This window comes from Myxine glutinosa, chromosome 5 (assembly GCF_964187855.1).
Source record: "Myxine glutinosa chromosome 5, kmMyxGlut1.1, whole genome shotgun sequence".
NCBI classification, from domain to species: Eukaryota; Metazoa; Chordata; class Myxini; order Myxiniformes; family Myxinidae; genus Myxine; species Myxine glutinosa.
Genome location: NC_136265.1, coordinates 198,661,060 through 198,677,830, shown reverse-complemented (window position 1 = coordinate 198,677,830; position 16,771 = coordinate 198,661,060). Strand labels below are relative to the sequence as shown.

General features: G+C 48.3%; 1 protein-coding gene across 13 annotated transcripts in view; it reads right to left on the bottom strand.

Annotated features, from left to right (window-relative positions):
• Nucleotides 1-16,771, bottom strand: part of ANKRD40 (ankyrin repeat domain 40) — a 94,137-nt gene that overhangs the window by 51,403 nt on the left and 25,963 nt on the right. For all 13 annotated transcript variants that reach the window (XM_078779341.1, XM_078779335.1, XM_078779338.1 and 10 more), the window contains exon 2: nt 12,994-13,140. In XM_078779341.1, coding sequence (XP_078635467.1) covers nt 12,994-13,140 — 147 coding nt within the window. The remainder of the gene's footprint in view (nt 1-12,993; nt 13,141-16,771) is intronic.

The window sequence follows — 16,771 nt, the reverse complement described above, 5'->3', positions numbered from 1 at the left end:
ATGCGGAGCTTGGTGGAGCCTTGGTGGAGGTGAACGCTTGGTGGAGCCAACGCGGAGCTTGGTGGAGCCTTGGTGGAGGTGAACGCTTGGTGGAGCCAACGCGGAGCTTGGTGTGACGGGTTCTCTCTCCTTCCCTCACAAGCTTCAGGACTCTTTCTCTCTCTTTCTTAGTCCAACTCAAGGCCTTCCTGTCTTCTGATCTCCTCCCTCCTCGACTCTGTAAAAGCTCATCTGCTCGGGAAACGCCCTGCCGTGGGTTATATAGGCCCCGCCCCTCAACCTTTGCGAACCTCCCCGATCGCTCTTCCTCCGCCCTCTCTAGCCAAACCCCTGGCTCATGGTTGGTCGAGTGGGGCTGGCTCACTCCTCCCCTCTATGACGAGGTGGGGACCCGCCTTTCTTCCCCAACCCTGCCTCGTGGTCAATGGCAGCAATTGGAGCGGAGGTAGTTAGCAAATCGACGAAAAGGGGGAATGGAGGTTTTGGGACTGGGAATGAAGGGAATCTATCTCTTTCACTTGGTGCAATGGAGTACTTCTATTAATGGGAGACACAGCCTTACCCTAAAACACAGAATAAGATATAACTATCGAACAGGGGTATTCTATGATTGGCTGATGTGTATGCTTGTGGACTAATTATGGGACGCCCTTTTGACCTTTACACAGCTCCGGAGGCAGGAGGCGCAGAATAACCAATAATAATAATAAAGCACACAATAAAAAAAAACACAATCCTCATATCCGCATTCCGCAACAATATATATATATATATATATTGTTACAGACGCGGTTGTGGATGTTGGTTTACCGAGCGGTTTGGTATGACCGCGTCTGCACAGTTTACCCGATTATACTCGAACGTTGGCCGAGTCGCGCTACGCTAAATCAATTGAGGAAAGGACACAACGGCTGGGTTAAAATGACACGACACCAGGGGTACAGTTCTCAAGACCTCCGGAGGAGGTTATAATATTTTGGAACGTTAGATTACAAGGACAAGAGAGACAGCATAGGAAGGTAGGCACTTAATCACGGTCTTATAGTAACCCCGACAGACCACAGATAAACAGGACAAGACTGACTCACACGGGGATTGATGGCAAGGAAGGGCAGGTAGTCGGTGGACAGCACAAGGTGCACCTTGTGCTCAGGGACAGGATAGCGCGGCCCAAAAGATGCAGGGAGGTCTCTCAGCGCTCGGAGGTGGCGTCTGGTTCTCTTCACTTCAAGCTCGGGGCGCATCTCTCGTCACGTCCGGTAAGTCGCTGCGTATATCCGGCGGGGAGTGACACGCCCTCGGCTCGTTAGCTCCGCCCCAGATGGAATCGGCCCGTTGCTTCTTATTGGGTGCGGGGGGTTACCGGGCTCCGCCCTTGACGAGGGGCCGACAGGCAGCCCCTTCGTGGTAACCCCGTCGGCGCACATGGGCAATGGCGGCTAACCGAGCCGGAGTGAGGACGCACACTCCCCGCGCGCTGTTGTGGTAGTTGTTGTTGTTGTTGTTGTTTCATGGGGAAGATGGGAGGAGGTATGGGGAGGTCCTAAACTCACTACTGGTGCCATACAATCACATTCTGGTGCAACGAAGAGTCAGAATTAATGGAAACGAGTCCTTAACTGACATAGACTAAGAATAACTAGCAAGATGTCCGAAAGTTGTCTACGTGAGATGCGGTGGACCTGGGCACGACATTTAATGGGGGAAAAAGGGGAAGGTCGGTTCTACAGAGTGTTATTTACAGGCAATGGGACTAGGGAATGGGGGATTGGGGATAGTTGGGGGGTATTGGGGAAATAGGGGAATATTTACAAGCGGATATGGATGGAGGCCAAATCCCATATCCGCAACAATATATATATATTTACGGATTCGGGGGACGGCTCTCCCGTTAGCAAGGGGTGATTAGCCCCTTCTCCTGTTAAGCTGGCCGTCTCCCCGGTCCTGGTACTTGTAACGCTCTCCTGCGGGATGGAACGGATCAGGGTTATGGGTCCAGGGTTTATCCCGAATACCTTTATCCGTCCCTCCGCAGACTAGGGAGACAAGTACCGCTCGAACCCCGGTTTTTAGATGTTATAATTGCCGAGCAGTGTTAGCAACCCGACGTTCGAGCCATTAACAATACTAAACCCGATCCTAAACGTTGGCCAAATCGTGCCACAGGTGTGCAATGATGGAAACCTCTAAAGCGACCGAAAGAGCATGAAGAAGAAAAAGACAAAGTAGGGAATAACAGGATTTATTACTATTTACACACAACTAACGCAGAAAGGAAAGGAAATACGATTTACAAGGCAATGGAAGGAGCAGGAGACATAGTGCAATGATTAGCTTAACTATACAAGCTTAATTAATACCCCAGGACAACATGAAAGACAGACGAACGATCACACCTACATGGGGAAATGCAGGCAGGAATGAATGGCTGAAGGTGGATGGCTTGGAGAGGCAAGGAAGGTTCAGCGGGGACTGGGCACGGTCGGGCCGGAAGGCACCGCCGTCAAAAAGCCGAGCCGGGAGTTCCAAACTGCGCGGGCGAAGTTCCTTTCTCCGCACTGCTGCGTCGCGCGCTCCTTGCGTTGCCTCGGTCCGTATCTCCTCTGCAGCGCGGCACGTATCTCAGCTGCTTGGACTCATCTGCAGCGCATCTCCAGCGCATCTCTGGTGGGGGCGTCTCCCGCGGGTTATATAAGCCCCACCCTTGAACCTTTGCGAACCTCCCAGATTGTTCTCTCTCCGCCCTCTCAAGCCAAACCCCTTATACTTGGTTGGTTGTTCGGGGCTGGCTCACTCCTCCCCTCTATGACGAGGTGGAGACACGCCTTTCTTCTTCCAACCGACCGCGTGCTCAATGGAGTCCATTTGCGGCGAAAACCATCCAAACCTGACACTTTGCAGATGGGACCTACTCTTATCTAATTCGGTGCAATGGAGAGTCAAACTATTGGGAAACACAGCCTTAAACTACATAGAATAAGGGAATAACTATTTAAAAGGATATATGGTGCCCTGCGTGTAGGTTTATGGAATTAACTAAGAGGACGAGCTTCAACCTTTCTTTACATTACGGAGGGGTGACATTTCCACACAACAAAACCATAATTCTCACATTCTTTACACTTTCTCAAATTTGTTACAATATTGTTACGGATCTCAGAGAAGGCACTCCCCTTAACAAGGGGGGGGTTAATCCCCTTGGCCTGTTGAGCTGAGCATCTCTGGTCCTGGTACTTATAATGCTCTTTTGCGGGGTGGAATTGATCAGGGTTATTGGTAAAGGTGTTCTCCCGAATACCTTTACCAATCCCTCCGCAAAACAGGGAGACAAGTACCGCTCGAACCACGGACAAGATGTATTTGCCGAGCGGTTTAGCAATCCGCGGCTCGAGCCGTTAGCAATTGACTAACCCGATTCTGAGCGTTGGCCAAATCGTGCCACAGGTACTCAATGGGAAGAAGGGACTAAAGCGATCGGGGGAAAGCAGAAGCCAAAGTAAGGAATACCAGACATTTATTAATTATGTACAAAACCAAAGAAACCAAAGAAGAAACGAAAGTAATTTACAGAAGAAGGAGACACAGGGCAAACCTTAAAATAATCTTATATTATTCCCCAGGACAACAAACAGGACAGACAAACAGACTTACACGGAAGGGGAATAGCAGGCAGGAATGACTGGAAGAAGGGATGAGAAGGCCCAGGCAGACGGTAGGCGTCGAGGTCCGGCTCCAGGAGTCGACTCGCGTCGTGGCGGGAAACCCTGGCAGGCAGCGAGCGCGTATCGTTCACCGCGAGCGGACGTTGCATACAGTGATGGGATTGGGATGCTCCGTCTTCTTACGCGTCTCTCCCTTGTTCATTCCTCGTTCATCTCCCAACCGTGCCTTCTCACCGACTCTGGATCATGTCTCTCTCTGCCTTCTTCTTAAAAAGGCTTCGCACTCGTCCTTATATTACGCGTGTTGCACTCAATGCACGCTTCATGGAGCCACGCCCGCGATGGTCTTTCGTCAGCCCTGGTTGGCTGGTGGGGGCTCGCTGGCCCCGCCTCGGGTGGTGTGTCGGCGTGCCACGCCCGTGATCTGGCGGCTCCACCCCCTTTTCTCGGCTTGACCGCATGGCTAATGGTGGCGTGGTGCCAACCCGAATCAAGGCAAGGAGCAGCGAACGCTGCTGGCAAACTAAGTACTGGGGCCTATCTTATTTGATTAATGCAACGCGGATTCAACTACTGGGAACAGATCCTTAACTGAAACACATAATAATGAAATAACTACGAAGAGGTCCTATGGTTCGCTATGTGTTGTTCATGGACTAACTAGGGTGCGATCTTTAACAAACCAATTGATGGGGATATTTACAGGGGAACATTTATAAGGGAAACATTTACTAAAATTTACTAGTGAAGGTTCTAAAAACCGTAACAATATATATATATATATATATATATATATATATATATATATATATATATATATATATATATATATATATATATATATATATATATTGTTACGGCCCGCGCATAAGGATGTTGGTTTGCCGAGCGGATGGCACCGCGGCCTAACAGTTACCCCGACTAACCCGATCCCCGAACGTTGGCCGGATCGCGCCACAGATATTCAATAGGGAAAAGACTAAGGCGACACGGATGTGAAGAAGAAGACAAAAAGGTTGGAAATACGAATATAATTTATTTGCTATGTACAGGCTCAAAAAAACCAAGGAGAAGGAAAGATAATAAAATAATTTACAGAAGATTTTAGACACAGTGCAACCTAGCCAACACAGTCCAACAAACTTAATTAAATACCCAAGACAGAACAAACGAAGACGACTCACACGGGGAATGATGATAGGAATGGCGGAGGTGGATGGCTTGGAGGGGGGAGGCCGGTCCACGGATACCGCAGCACGAGCGGCGCGTTTGGCAGCTGCCGTTCCTTTTCGGTCCTGCTCAAAACGTCCGTCCAGGCCCCAAGCTGCTGTGGCTGCAGTTTCGGTGGCTCAAGCTGCTGTTGATGCAGCTGCGGTGGCTCAAGCTGCTCTCTTCAGGGATCCCTTACTCAACTCTCTTCTCGGTGATCTCTTCGCCGCAACTCGTCATGGACCTCTCTCACGGCTTCCGCGCGCGCTCTCTTATATCGCCGCGGGCAAATCAAGCCGCCGGCCTCCCGGACACGCCCATCGGTGAGCTCCTTCGGCCATGATTGGTGGGCACAGCCCTCTGGCTCCGCCCTTGATGACGAGGTCCAGACCTGCCCTTCTTCCCCAACCTTGCCTCGTGGCCAATGGTGGTTGAAGAAAACCGCCCAAAATGCAGTTGGCCATTGAAATGAAATGAAAGGGGATCTACTCTTATTTCACTTGGTGCAATGGAGTATTTAAATTAATGGGAGACACAGCCTTACCCTAACACACATAATAAGGATATAAGCTACTGAACAAGGGTATTATAGTGTCCTTCAATGTATGCTTTATGGAATTAACTACCGGAACGCCCTTTGACCTTTATACAACAGACTGGAGGCAGGAAGGCGATATTTTACAACAATTTACTATACAATAAAAACACAATAAAAAAAACACAATCCTCATATCCGCAACAATATATATATGGGTGTATTTGGGCTGCAACGTATTTGGGCTGTATTTGGGCTGCAACAATATATATTTGGGCTGCAACGATATATATATTGTTGCAGATCTCCAGCGTCGGCCTTCCCCTTATCAAGGGGGGATTAATCCCCTTGTCCTTTATCTGACCGACGCGATCCCGGGGGCTACAGCGTCCTTCCCGGGCAGCGTTAAATAGGGTTGTTGGTCGAATTAGTCCTATTACCTAAGTCTAACGCTGACCGGAAACGAGGAAATAACTCCCGCCCGAATCACGGATATCAGGTGGAAACGCCGAGCGGATAGCGCTCCGCGATCCGAGCTGTTAACAATGACTAGACCCGATTCTAGCGGTTCCGAATCGTGCCACGTTTACGCAATGGAGCAAATGACTAAAACGGTCGAATTAGGAAAGACAGGAAGAACAGATTGGTTTATTATACACTTTGTACAAATAAGCAGAGGAAAAGAAAGAAGCAATGTACAATGAAGAGGAAGAAGCAGATACACAGGGCAGCCTTATAACAGTCTTATACTTATCCCTGGACATGGGCCCGTTCGCACTCAGACTCAGGCTTAGACTCAGACTCACACGGGGTTTGTCGATGGTCGGGTTGAGGGTCCAAGGGTCCACAGCTCGTCCGGTCCCCGACTCGTACCGTGCAGATGGTGGAAGACGGCAGGCAGCTCTCCGCGTGGCGTAGGCGCGAAGCGGACAATTATATATCGGGGAAAGGTAAGCTGGCGAATAGATTGCGTATGTATTACTTGTACCGGCGCCTTTATACGCGCGCCCGGTTTCGCTGGGTACAATACGCCGTTCCCTTCTCAACGCTGCAGTCCTCTGCAATGCATGCCGCGCGCCAGCCCTTTGTAAAGCGCAATCAATCAATCAAGGCTTGGCACCGCGCGTCTCTCCCTCTCGTAACTCTGCACACTAACAAAGCGCCTCTCCCTTCTCATCTGCACAAGCGAACTCACGTCTCATCTCGTTCAACAGAGCGCACGTTCTCCTCATAACTTCGTTCAAGGCTCGTAACTTGTCACTGCCCTCCTCATAACTGAGGTGGGGGCCTCGCGCAAAGGGTTATATTGCCACGCCCAGCGAACCCTCTGGAATGTCCAGCCACACCCTGTCAGGCGATGTCGCCTCAGCCCTGATTGGCTGGTGAGGGCTTACCGGCTCCGCCTTGATGGCTGCTTGACGTGGCCACACCCCCACCCTTGCGCTCCGCCCCATTTTCGGGCCTTACCTCGTGGCTTTTGGGCTGGTTTGAGCGGAAGCCCAGCGGCAGCGAACGCTGCTGGCAAAGGAAGCGTAACAAACTATGAGGGCGATGGAGTACAGACGGGATAGCGCTTAATGGCGTCGATTGAAGGGAGGCTGCAAAATGGACAGGGGGCCTACTCTTATTTGTTTTACACAACGCAGATGCAACGATTGAATATGGCCTTATCCTAAACACATACGAAGAAATAACTAACGTCCTAAGGTGACCGACGTGTTGCATGTGGCGTATCTATGGGGTGCAACCTTTAACCTTTAATGATGTTACTTGTGTGGGTTCTCAAAACCGCAACAATATATATATATATAATTATATATAATTATATATATATATATATATATATATATATATATATATAATTATATACATATATATATATAATTATATATATATATATATATAATTATATATATATATATATATAATTATATATATATATATAATTATATATATATATATATATATATATATATATATATATATATATATATATATATATATATATATATATATATATATATATATATATATATATATATATATATATATATATATATATATATAGTGTTGCGGATATGAGGATTGCATTTTTTTGATTGTGTTGTATTATATTGGAAATGGTGATGAACATTGTTGAATATGGCCCCTCTTGCCTCCAGAGTTGTGTAAAGGTAAAAAGGGCGTCCCGGTAGTTATTCCATGAAACACCACATTGAAGGACACGTTAAAACCCTTGTTCAGTAGCTTATATCTTATTATGTGTTTTAGGGTAAGGCCTTGTCTTCCATTAAAATAATACTCCATTGCACCGAATCAATTAAGAATAGCTCCCCTTCAATACTTCCATTTCCCAGCCAAACTCTCCATCTGCGGGTAAAGCAGTTCACAAGCGTGGGGTGCACGCCCTCTCATTTCGCTGCTATAGTGAATATGTGCTCCGTGCTCTGTTTGAACAGGAGGGGCGGGGTCGCCCGGGAGAGGCAAGCCCAGGGCATGCCACGAAGGGCGGGGCTGTTCAGCCCCATGCCCAAATAAGGAAACAAGCCCGTGGCTCGCCACGAGGGGCGTGCCGTCGGCGCCATGCCCAAATAAGGAGACAAGCCCGTGGGATTACCATACAAGGTCACGAAACAGAGCACGGGGGGGGGGGGGGGCGGTACCGAAACCGAGGAGGGCGTGTCAGACCCGCGCTGAAGGTTTGGACAGAAGGGTGCGACGATCGCTGGGACAAGCTACACGAGAGATACGGCCGATGAGTCCAGGTGCGTAAGAGGGTTGGCAGTCCACCGGGAGAGAGTTCAGAGTTACACCAGAGTTGCGTGAGAGATACGAAAAGCCTTTGACAAAGAGCCGCTTCAACCAGCCCCGTTTCAACCAGCGAGTGACCCTGCCGGCGTGCGCTGTAAAGCCGAATACAAGGAGCTGCCGGCGTGCGCTGTAAAGCCGAATACAAGGAGCTGCCGGCGTGCGCTGTAAAGCCGAATACAAGGAGCTGCCGGCATGCGCTGTAAAGCCAAATACAAGGAGCTGCCGGCTCCTCGCTTCCCGCCCGGAGTGGACCTGCTCGCTGTGCCCTGTGATTCCACCTGCTCATCCCTCCAAACGATTCCTACCCTTCCATCCATTTGCGTACGTGAGTTTGTTCTGTTCGTGCTGTCCTGGGTAGGTAATTAAGTCAGTATAAGCTAGTAATTTGCACTGTGTTACTATACCTGCTTTTTCATGTCCGCTGTAAATACCCGTGACTGCTCTTTTGGCTTATGTGTATGTAAATAATAACAAGTCAAGTGAATCCACTTGGATTCCGCCCAGGTTGGCACATGGAAATTATGATGTAGCATAATTATCATCTCGGGTCAAGATTTGAAATTATGCCATGGTTTTTGTAAAATTGCTACTAGTATTCACATTATGTACTTTCACCAAAACATACATCATCATAGAAACATACATAGAATTTGGGTCCTCTGGGTCATTTGGGTCCTCTGGGTCATTTGGGTCCTCTGGGTCATTTGGGTCCTCTGGGTCATTTGGGTCCTCTGGGTCATTTGGGTCATTTGGGTCCTCTGGGTCATTTGGGTCCTCTGGGTCATTTGGGTCCTCTGGGTCCTCTGGGTCCTCTGGGTCCTCTGGGTCCTCTGGGTCCTCTGGGTCATTTGGGTCCTCTGGGTCATTTGGGTCCTCTGGGTCATTTGGGTCCTCTGGGTCATTTGGGTCCTCTGGGTCATTTGGGTCCTCTGGGTCATTTGGGTCCTCTGGGTCATTTGGGTCCTCTGGGTCATTTGGGTCCTCTGGGTCATTTGGGTCCTCTGGGTCATTTGGGTCCTCTGGGTCATTTGGGTCCTCTGGGTCATTTGGGTCCTCTGGGTCATTTGGGTCCTCTGGGTCATTTGGGTCCTCTGGGTCATTTGGGTCCTCTGGGTCATTTGGGTCCTCTGGGTCATTTGGGTCCTCTGGGTCCTCTGGGTCATTTGGGTCCTCTGGGTCATTTGGGTCCTCTGGGTCATTTGGGTCCTCTGGGTCATTTGGGTCCTCTGGGTCATTTGGGTCCTCTGGGTCATTTGGGTCCTCTGGGTCATTTGGGTCCTCTGGGTCATTTGGGTCCTCTGGGTCATTTGGGTCCTCTGGGTCATTTGGGTCCTCTGGGGCATTTGGGTCCTCTGGGGCATTTGGGTCCTCTGGGGCATTTGGGTCCTCTGGGTCATTTGGGTCCTCTGGGTCCTCTGGGTCCTCTGGGTCCTCTGGGTCATTTGGGTCCTCTGGGTCATTTGGGTCCTCTGGGTCATTTGGGTCCTCTGGGTCATTTGGGTCCTCTGGGTCATTTGGGTCCTCTGGGTCATTTGGGTCCTCTGGGTCATTTGGGTCCTCTGGGTCATTTGGGGCCTCTGGGTCATTTGGGGCCTCTGGGTCATTTGGGGCCTCTGGGTCCTCTGGGTCATTTGGGTCCTCTGGGTCCTCTGGGTCCTCTGGGTCATTTGGGTCCTCTGGGTCCTCTGGGTCCTCTGGGTCATTTGGGTCCTCTGGGCCATTTGGGTCCTCTGGGTCATTTGGGTCCTCTGGGTCATTTGGGTCCTCTGGGTCATTTGGGTCCTCTGGGTCATTTGGGTCCTCTGGGTCATTTGGGTCCTCTGGGTCATTTGGGTCCTCTGGGTCATTTGGGTCCTCTGGGTCATCTGGGTCATTTGGGTCCTCTGGGTCCTCTGGATCATTTGGGTCCTCTGGGTCATTTGGGTCCTCTGGGTCATTTGGGTCCTCTGGGTCCTCTGGGTCATTTGGGTCCTCTGGGTCATTTGGGTCCTCTGGGTCATTTGGGTCCTCTGGGTCATTTGGGTCCTCTGGGTCATTTGGGTCCTCTGGGTCATTTGGGTCCTCTGGGTCATTTGGGTCCTCTGGGTCATTTGGGTCCTCTGGGTCATTTGGGTCCTCTGGGTCATTTGGGTCCTCTGGGTCATTTGGGTCCTCTGGTTCATTTGGGTCCTCTGGGTCATTTGGGTCCTCTGGGTCATTTGGGTCCTCTGGGTCATTTGGGTCCTATATTCCTATCCTATAACATATATATCCTATAACCTATCCTATATATATCCTATATCATATAACATATATCCTATATATCCTATAACATAACATATAACAAATATATCCTATATTATGTACTAGCGAGCGGCCGCGTACCAGCCAAAGGGGTAGCCCATGGTTAGCCTAAATATAGATTTGATGACATCATGTTTACACATCTGAGCGACAGAAACTGGCTACACATCTGAGCGACAGAAACGGAGCTTCACTTTTGGAGAGACAGAAATTCCCAGGCAAACGCTATAACGCACCAGGTTTACAACCTGTGCGTTAATAAACCCCGTTACTCTTCTGTACGTCTTCTTCTTCCTCTTTGCATTCGTCGTCTTAGTCTTTTCCACATTGAATATCTGTGGCGCGATACGGCCAACGTTTGGGTGAATCGGGTTTAGTCGGGGAACAACTGTTCGGTTCGCGGAGCCTCCGCTCGGCAAACATACCATCCTTAACCGCGAACCGTAACAATATATATATATATATATATATATATATATATATATATATATATATATATATATATATATATATATATATATATATATATATATATATATATATATATATATATACACAGTGGAACCTTGACTTACGAGTGCCCCAACTTACGAGTTTTTCGAGATACGAGCCGTCGCTCGGGCGGTTTATTGCTTTGAGATGCGAGCCGAGATCTGAGTTACGAGCTTTCGCCACCCGGTCACGTGGTTATCTTGCCGTGCAAGTACAGTATCTCTGCCGTATAGCGCTGCATTTTTGTTTTCGCATGTTGGTTATTTTGAGTTTACGCCACCAGGTGGGTTCCGGTCACGTGGTTATCTTGCCGTGCAAGTACAGTATCTCTGCCGTCAACTTGTTCAGAGTGCCGGCGATAGCTCGCCTTCTCTTTGTGGAAAACACGGTACTGAGAAGAAGAAGAGGATGATGTGCTTGGATATAAAACACGCAATCGTCGAAAAACATGAGCGAGGTGTCGAGGAGGACGTATATAACGGCAGAGGAGAAGAGCATGCCAGGCCACAACTTGTGGATATAAAACACGCAATCGTCGTGTTTTATATAAAACTTGTGCTTGGATATAAAACACGCAATCGTCGAAAAACATGAGCGAGGTGCCGAGGAGGACGTATATAACGGCAGAGGAGAAGAGCATGCCAGGCCACAACTTGTTCAGAGTGCCGGCGATAGCTCGCCTTCTCTTTGTGGAAAACACGGTACTGAGAAGAAGAAGAGGATGATGTGCTTGGATATAAAACACGCAATCGTCGAAAAACATGTGTCGAGGAGGACGTATATAACGGCAGAGGAGAAGAGCATGCCAGGCCACAACTTGTGGATATAAAACACGCAATCGTCGTGTTTTATATAAAACTTGTGCTTGGATATAAAACACGCAATCGTCGAAAAACATGAGCGAGGTGCCGAGGAGGACGTATATAACGGCAGAGGAGAAGAGCATGCCAGGCCACAACTTGTTCAGAGTGCCGGCGATAGCTCGCCTTCTCTTTGTGGAAGACACGGTGAGATCCTTAACATCCAACAACTAATGGGACGCAAACGGGGCGCCCAGTTTAGCGGTACACACATTGATGAATCACCCTGCCTGTGAAACACCGACATGACAGGTTATAGCTGGGTCGGGATTCAAACCCAGGCTGGACAGTTTAGAGTCAAGTGTGCGTACCTCCAGTCCAGGCCATCCTGCCAACTTGTATGCTGCATACAGGTGAAATATAAAGCGCGAGATATTTTTATATATACTGCATATTTAAAAAAAAATTGGTGTGGTTTTTGGCGGGCTGGAACGGATTAATAGCATTTCAATGCATTTTAATGGGGAAATTTGATTTGAGAAACGAGCAAATTGAGTTACGAGCTCGGTCACAGAACGAATTAAACTCGTAAGTCAAGGTTCCACTGTATATATATATATATATATATGATGGTTTGATCATCTAAGGAGGAGAGAGAGAGAATGTGGTGAGGCAAGCGATGAAGATGGGACTTCCAGTAAGAAGCAGAGGAATGTGTTAGACCAGATGGAAGGATGCGGTGGCAAGATATTTAGAAGAAGTTTGCAAAGATGAGGTGAGTTATCATCACTGGCACCATAAACAAATTCCAAATTCCTGCCACCTTCAGTTAAATATACCCTGCATCAGAGGGGCGACACATCTAGGATTTGTTCTAGCCCAGAAACGTCTCTCGACTAATATGCCCCTGAGCTTTGTGAAGAGCATAGGTCCCCAATTATTATTTCTCTAAAAATGAACGATGTTTGCCTGCATGGCAGACATCAAGATATATATATATATATATAATTAGATCAAGAATAATCACAGCAAGATACCTTATTTGCTTTCACCAAGTAATTATTCTTCTTGTACACATTTTGGATTAGTGTTTATTCACAAAAGCCTTCAGCTTGCAAGCTCAATCATGCAACCTTCAAATCCTCCGCCCAATACCAATTCAGCGGTCATTGATCAGCCACCAGAAAGGACTGTAACTCACCAGCCATTCATATCATTCTGCGAGTTTACACTAACCCCGTTGTCCACCAGTCTCCTCACGAGGTCCATATCACCAATACATGCGGCTTCGCGCAGACTCTCCTCATCATCCTCCACCTCTTTGGTCGTCTGCTCACACTCCATGGCACTGCAAATGAACATGCACACTTTGTGGTGAGGGGAAGAGGGAGCGGTTCAATTAGCGAGTGAGTTCATAGAGGAACCTACCTCGAGCAGTCTTAAGAAAAAGGACATGGGAATGGTCATGTAAACACTTGCTATGCGTTTCTGAGCACAATCTATACTGGTAATAGACAGCCACAACCATCCTTGACCATGTTGTGTGGTGTTCGGAAAGGCCCTCACTTTTCTTTTTTCTTCCCTCCTCCCCTCACTTTTCCACCTTTATTCACTTTTAAATGTTTTCTCCGCAACCGCTTGAGCAACTGATATGAAACTTTCAACCTAGGCACGTCTACCCATGAAGATTTTTTCAATAAAGTTACATGATGATCGGATGTAAAATGTGGCCGGTGTTCCAAACCGTCTGTTTCTGTCGGCATGGGTTGCAGGGTGTTTTAGGTATCATGAATGAACGGCCTCGACCCAGCTTCGCTCGGCCTCTGACAAATTCGCTTTTTTCGTAAACTTTGAATGACAAGCGTGATGGCAACAATACAAAGTAGATGGATCAATTGGAATATTCCAGAGCTGATAACTATTCTTGGAAAAATTGACGATTTGGAATGATCTTTGGGAAACAAGAATGACAGTACTGTGGTCACATCCTGTGACATAAGAACCCCCACCCCCAACAGTAAATTATACACCCCCTCTACCCCTCTAACACTCCGTAATGTTTGGACATGCATCCCCCAACCACAATCCTCCTCATCCCCCGGCCGTTACATAATTTTTGAACGGATCCTATGCATACACAAATTACAGGTGGACCTTAACAATCATTTTTATTCGACATGCGATTTTCTTTGGGTCCCTCATGGTAACAATGAACCCAAACAAAGCCAATGGAAATCTGACGCAAGAAACCTGGGCAGTGTAAAATCAGCAGAGGCCGACAAGCCTGTTGTTTTAGGCCCACCAGAAAACCAAGATGGCGGCCATATTATTTTGTCTGGGCAGAGCTGTAGATAGAGAGAGTTTGGCCAACTAAACAATAGGCGCCATGTTGTTACCCATGGTCAAGTGCACGCACGCGTGCGTTCAAGCGTGCATGCAACTCACTGCTATTAGGGACGGGTTTCTTTTTATGTTCCTGAGTTTCTTACATTGTTTAGTCAGTTGCGAATGAGTGGAAGGAAGGATGGATGAGTGGAAGGAAGGATGGATGAGTGGAAGGAGGGATGGATGAGTGGAAGGAGGGATGGATGAGTGGAAGGAAGGATGGATGAGTGGAAGGAGGGATGGATGAGTGGAAAGAAGGATAGATGAGTGGAAGGAGGGATGGATGAGCAGAAGGATGGATGAGTGGAAGGAAGGATGGATGTGTGGAAGGAGGGATGGATGAGCGGAAGGAGGGATGGATGAGTGGAAGGAAGGATGGATGAGTGGAAGGAGGGATGGATGAGCAGAAGGAGGGATGGATGAGTGGAAGGAGGGATGGATGAGCAGAAGAATGGATGAGTGGAAGGAAGGATGGGTGAGTGGAAAGAAGGATGGATGAGCAGAAGGATGGATGAGTGGAAGGATGGATGAGTGGAAGGAAGGATGGATGAGCAGAAGGATGGATGAGTGGAAGGAAGGATGGATGAGTGGAAAGAAGGATGGATGAGTGGAAGGAGGGATGGATGAGTGGAAGGAGGGATGTATGAGTGGAAGGAGGGATGTATGAGTGGAAGGAGGGATGTATGAGTGGAAGGAGGGATGTATGAGTGGAAGGAGGGATGGATGAGTGGAAGGAGGGATGGATGAGTGGAAGGAGGGATGGATGAGCAGAAGGATGGATGAGTGGAAGGAAGGATGGATGAGTGTAAGGAGGGATGGATGAGTGGAAGGAGGGATGGATGAGTGGAAGGAGGGATGGATGAGTGGAAGGAAGGATGGATGAGTGGAAGGAGGGATGGATGAGCAGAAGGATGGTTGAGTGGAAGGAAGGATGGATGAGGGGAAGGAGGGATGGATGAGTGGAAGGAGGGATGGATGAGCAGAAGGATGGATGAGTGGAAGGAAGGATGGATGAGTGAGTGGAAAGAAGGATGGATGAGCAGAAGGAGGGATGGATGAGTGGAAGGAGGGATGGATGAGTGGAAGGCGGGATGGATGAGCAGAAGGATGGATGAGTGGAAGGAAGGATGGATGAGTGGAAAGAAGGATGGATGAGTGGAAGGAGGGATGGAGGAGTGGAAGGAGGGCTGGATGAGCGGAAGGATGGATGAGTGGAAGGAAGGATGGATGAGTGGAAAGAAGGATGGATGAGTGGGAGGAGGGATGGATGAGTGGAAGGAGGGATAGATGAGCAGAAGGAGGGATGGATGAGTGGAAGGATGGATGAGTGGAAGTAAGGATGGATGAGTGGAAGATCCATCACTCATCCATCATTCGTTCCACTCATCCATCCTTCCTTTCACTCATCATCCATCCCTCCTTCCTTCCACTCATCCATCCCTCCTTCCCCTCATCCATCCCTCCTTCCACTCCTCCATCCCTCCTTCCACTCAACCATCCCAACTTCCACTCATCCATCCCTCCTTCCACTCATCCATCCCAACTTCCACTAAGCGAATGCATGCAATGCGATGCGCGTTCTGCTAGTTACGGAGGTTCGGTAACAACATGGCGCCTGTGAATCACATGACAGCGCTTAAACAATCATAGGGCAGACCAGTTGAAACCGGGTTGACCTAACTCTCTCTCTATCTACGGCTCTGGTCTGTGAGAGGCATAGACACTTACTTCGCACAAGAAAGAGTTGTCGTTTGGTTTCCAGCCTTCTCGTCGAACCTTTATCTCCCAAATTTTCCTTCGTTCTGGGTTGCAGGGAAAACGTTTCATCAATTTTCCCTTGTCTAAACGATTAGAACAACCGTATGCCGAACAGCACGGCATTTTTTTTTTTGACTGATGAAGAACGAAGCGAATGCATGCAATGCGATGCGCGTCCTGCTAGTTACGGAGGTTGGGTTACAACATGGCGCCTGTGAATCACATGACAGCTCTTAACCAATCATAGGGCAGACCAGTTGAAACCGGGTTGACCGAACTCTCTCTATCTACAGCTCTGTGTCTGGGTGCCATGGTATGTAAAGTCGAGCGACAAATATGGGTGGGGTCTGGAAGCCGTCCTACCAATGGGTGCACATTTCAAAAATCGACCAACAACAGTAACAACAACAACCATGCAGAGCTCTTGTAGACATGTGACAAAAATATGCACCAAACAGATCTTTTGGACGAAGTTAGTTCCGTAGTTGCTCGGATGAGGTTAGCCCACTGCATTGAAAATATATAGAACGCTCATTCTCCGTGAAAAGTGTAGCCGCCGTGTCGCCATCTTGGTTAGCACGACTCGACCGACTCGCTTCGTGGATCTCGTTTGTTTTGAACGTGTCCCAGATTTTAAAAGCCAGACAACTGTTAAAATGCCATTTTGTGCGGCAATAAACTGCTCCAATCGGTTACGGAAGGGTTGTGGAAAGACGTTTCACAGCTGTTTCAAAGACGTTTAATTCATAGTCCATAGTGCTGTGATAGATAAATTGTTCTCGAATTTTTTTTGTGAAAAGGAAAGGATAAAGGAAAGTGTTGTAGTAACTGTAATA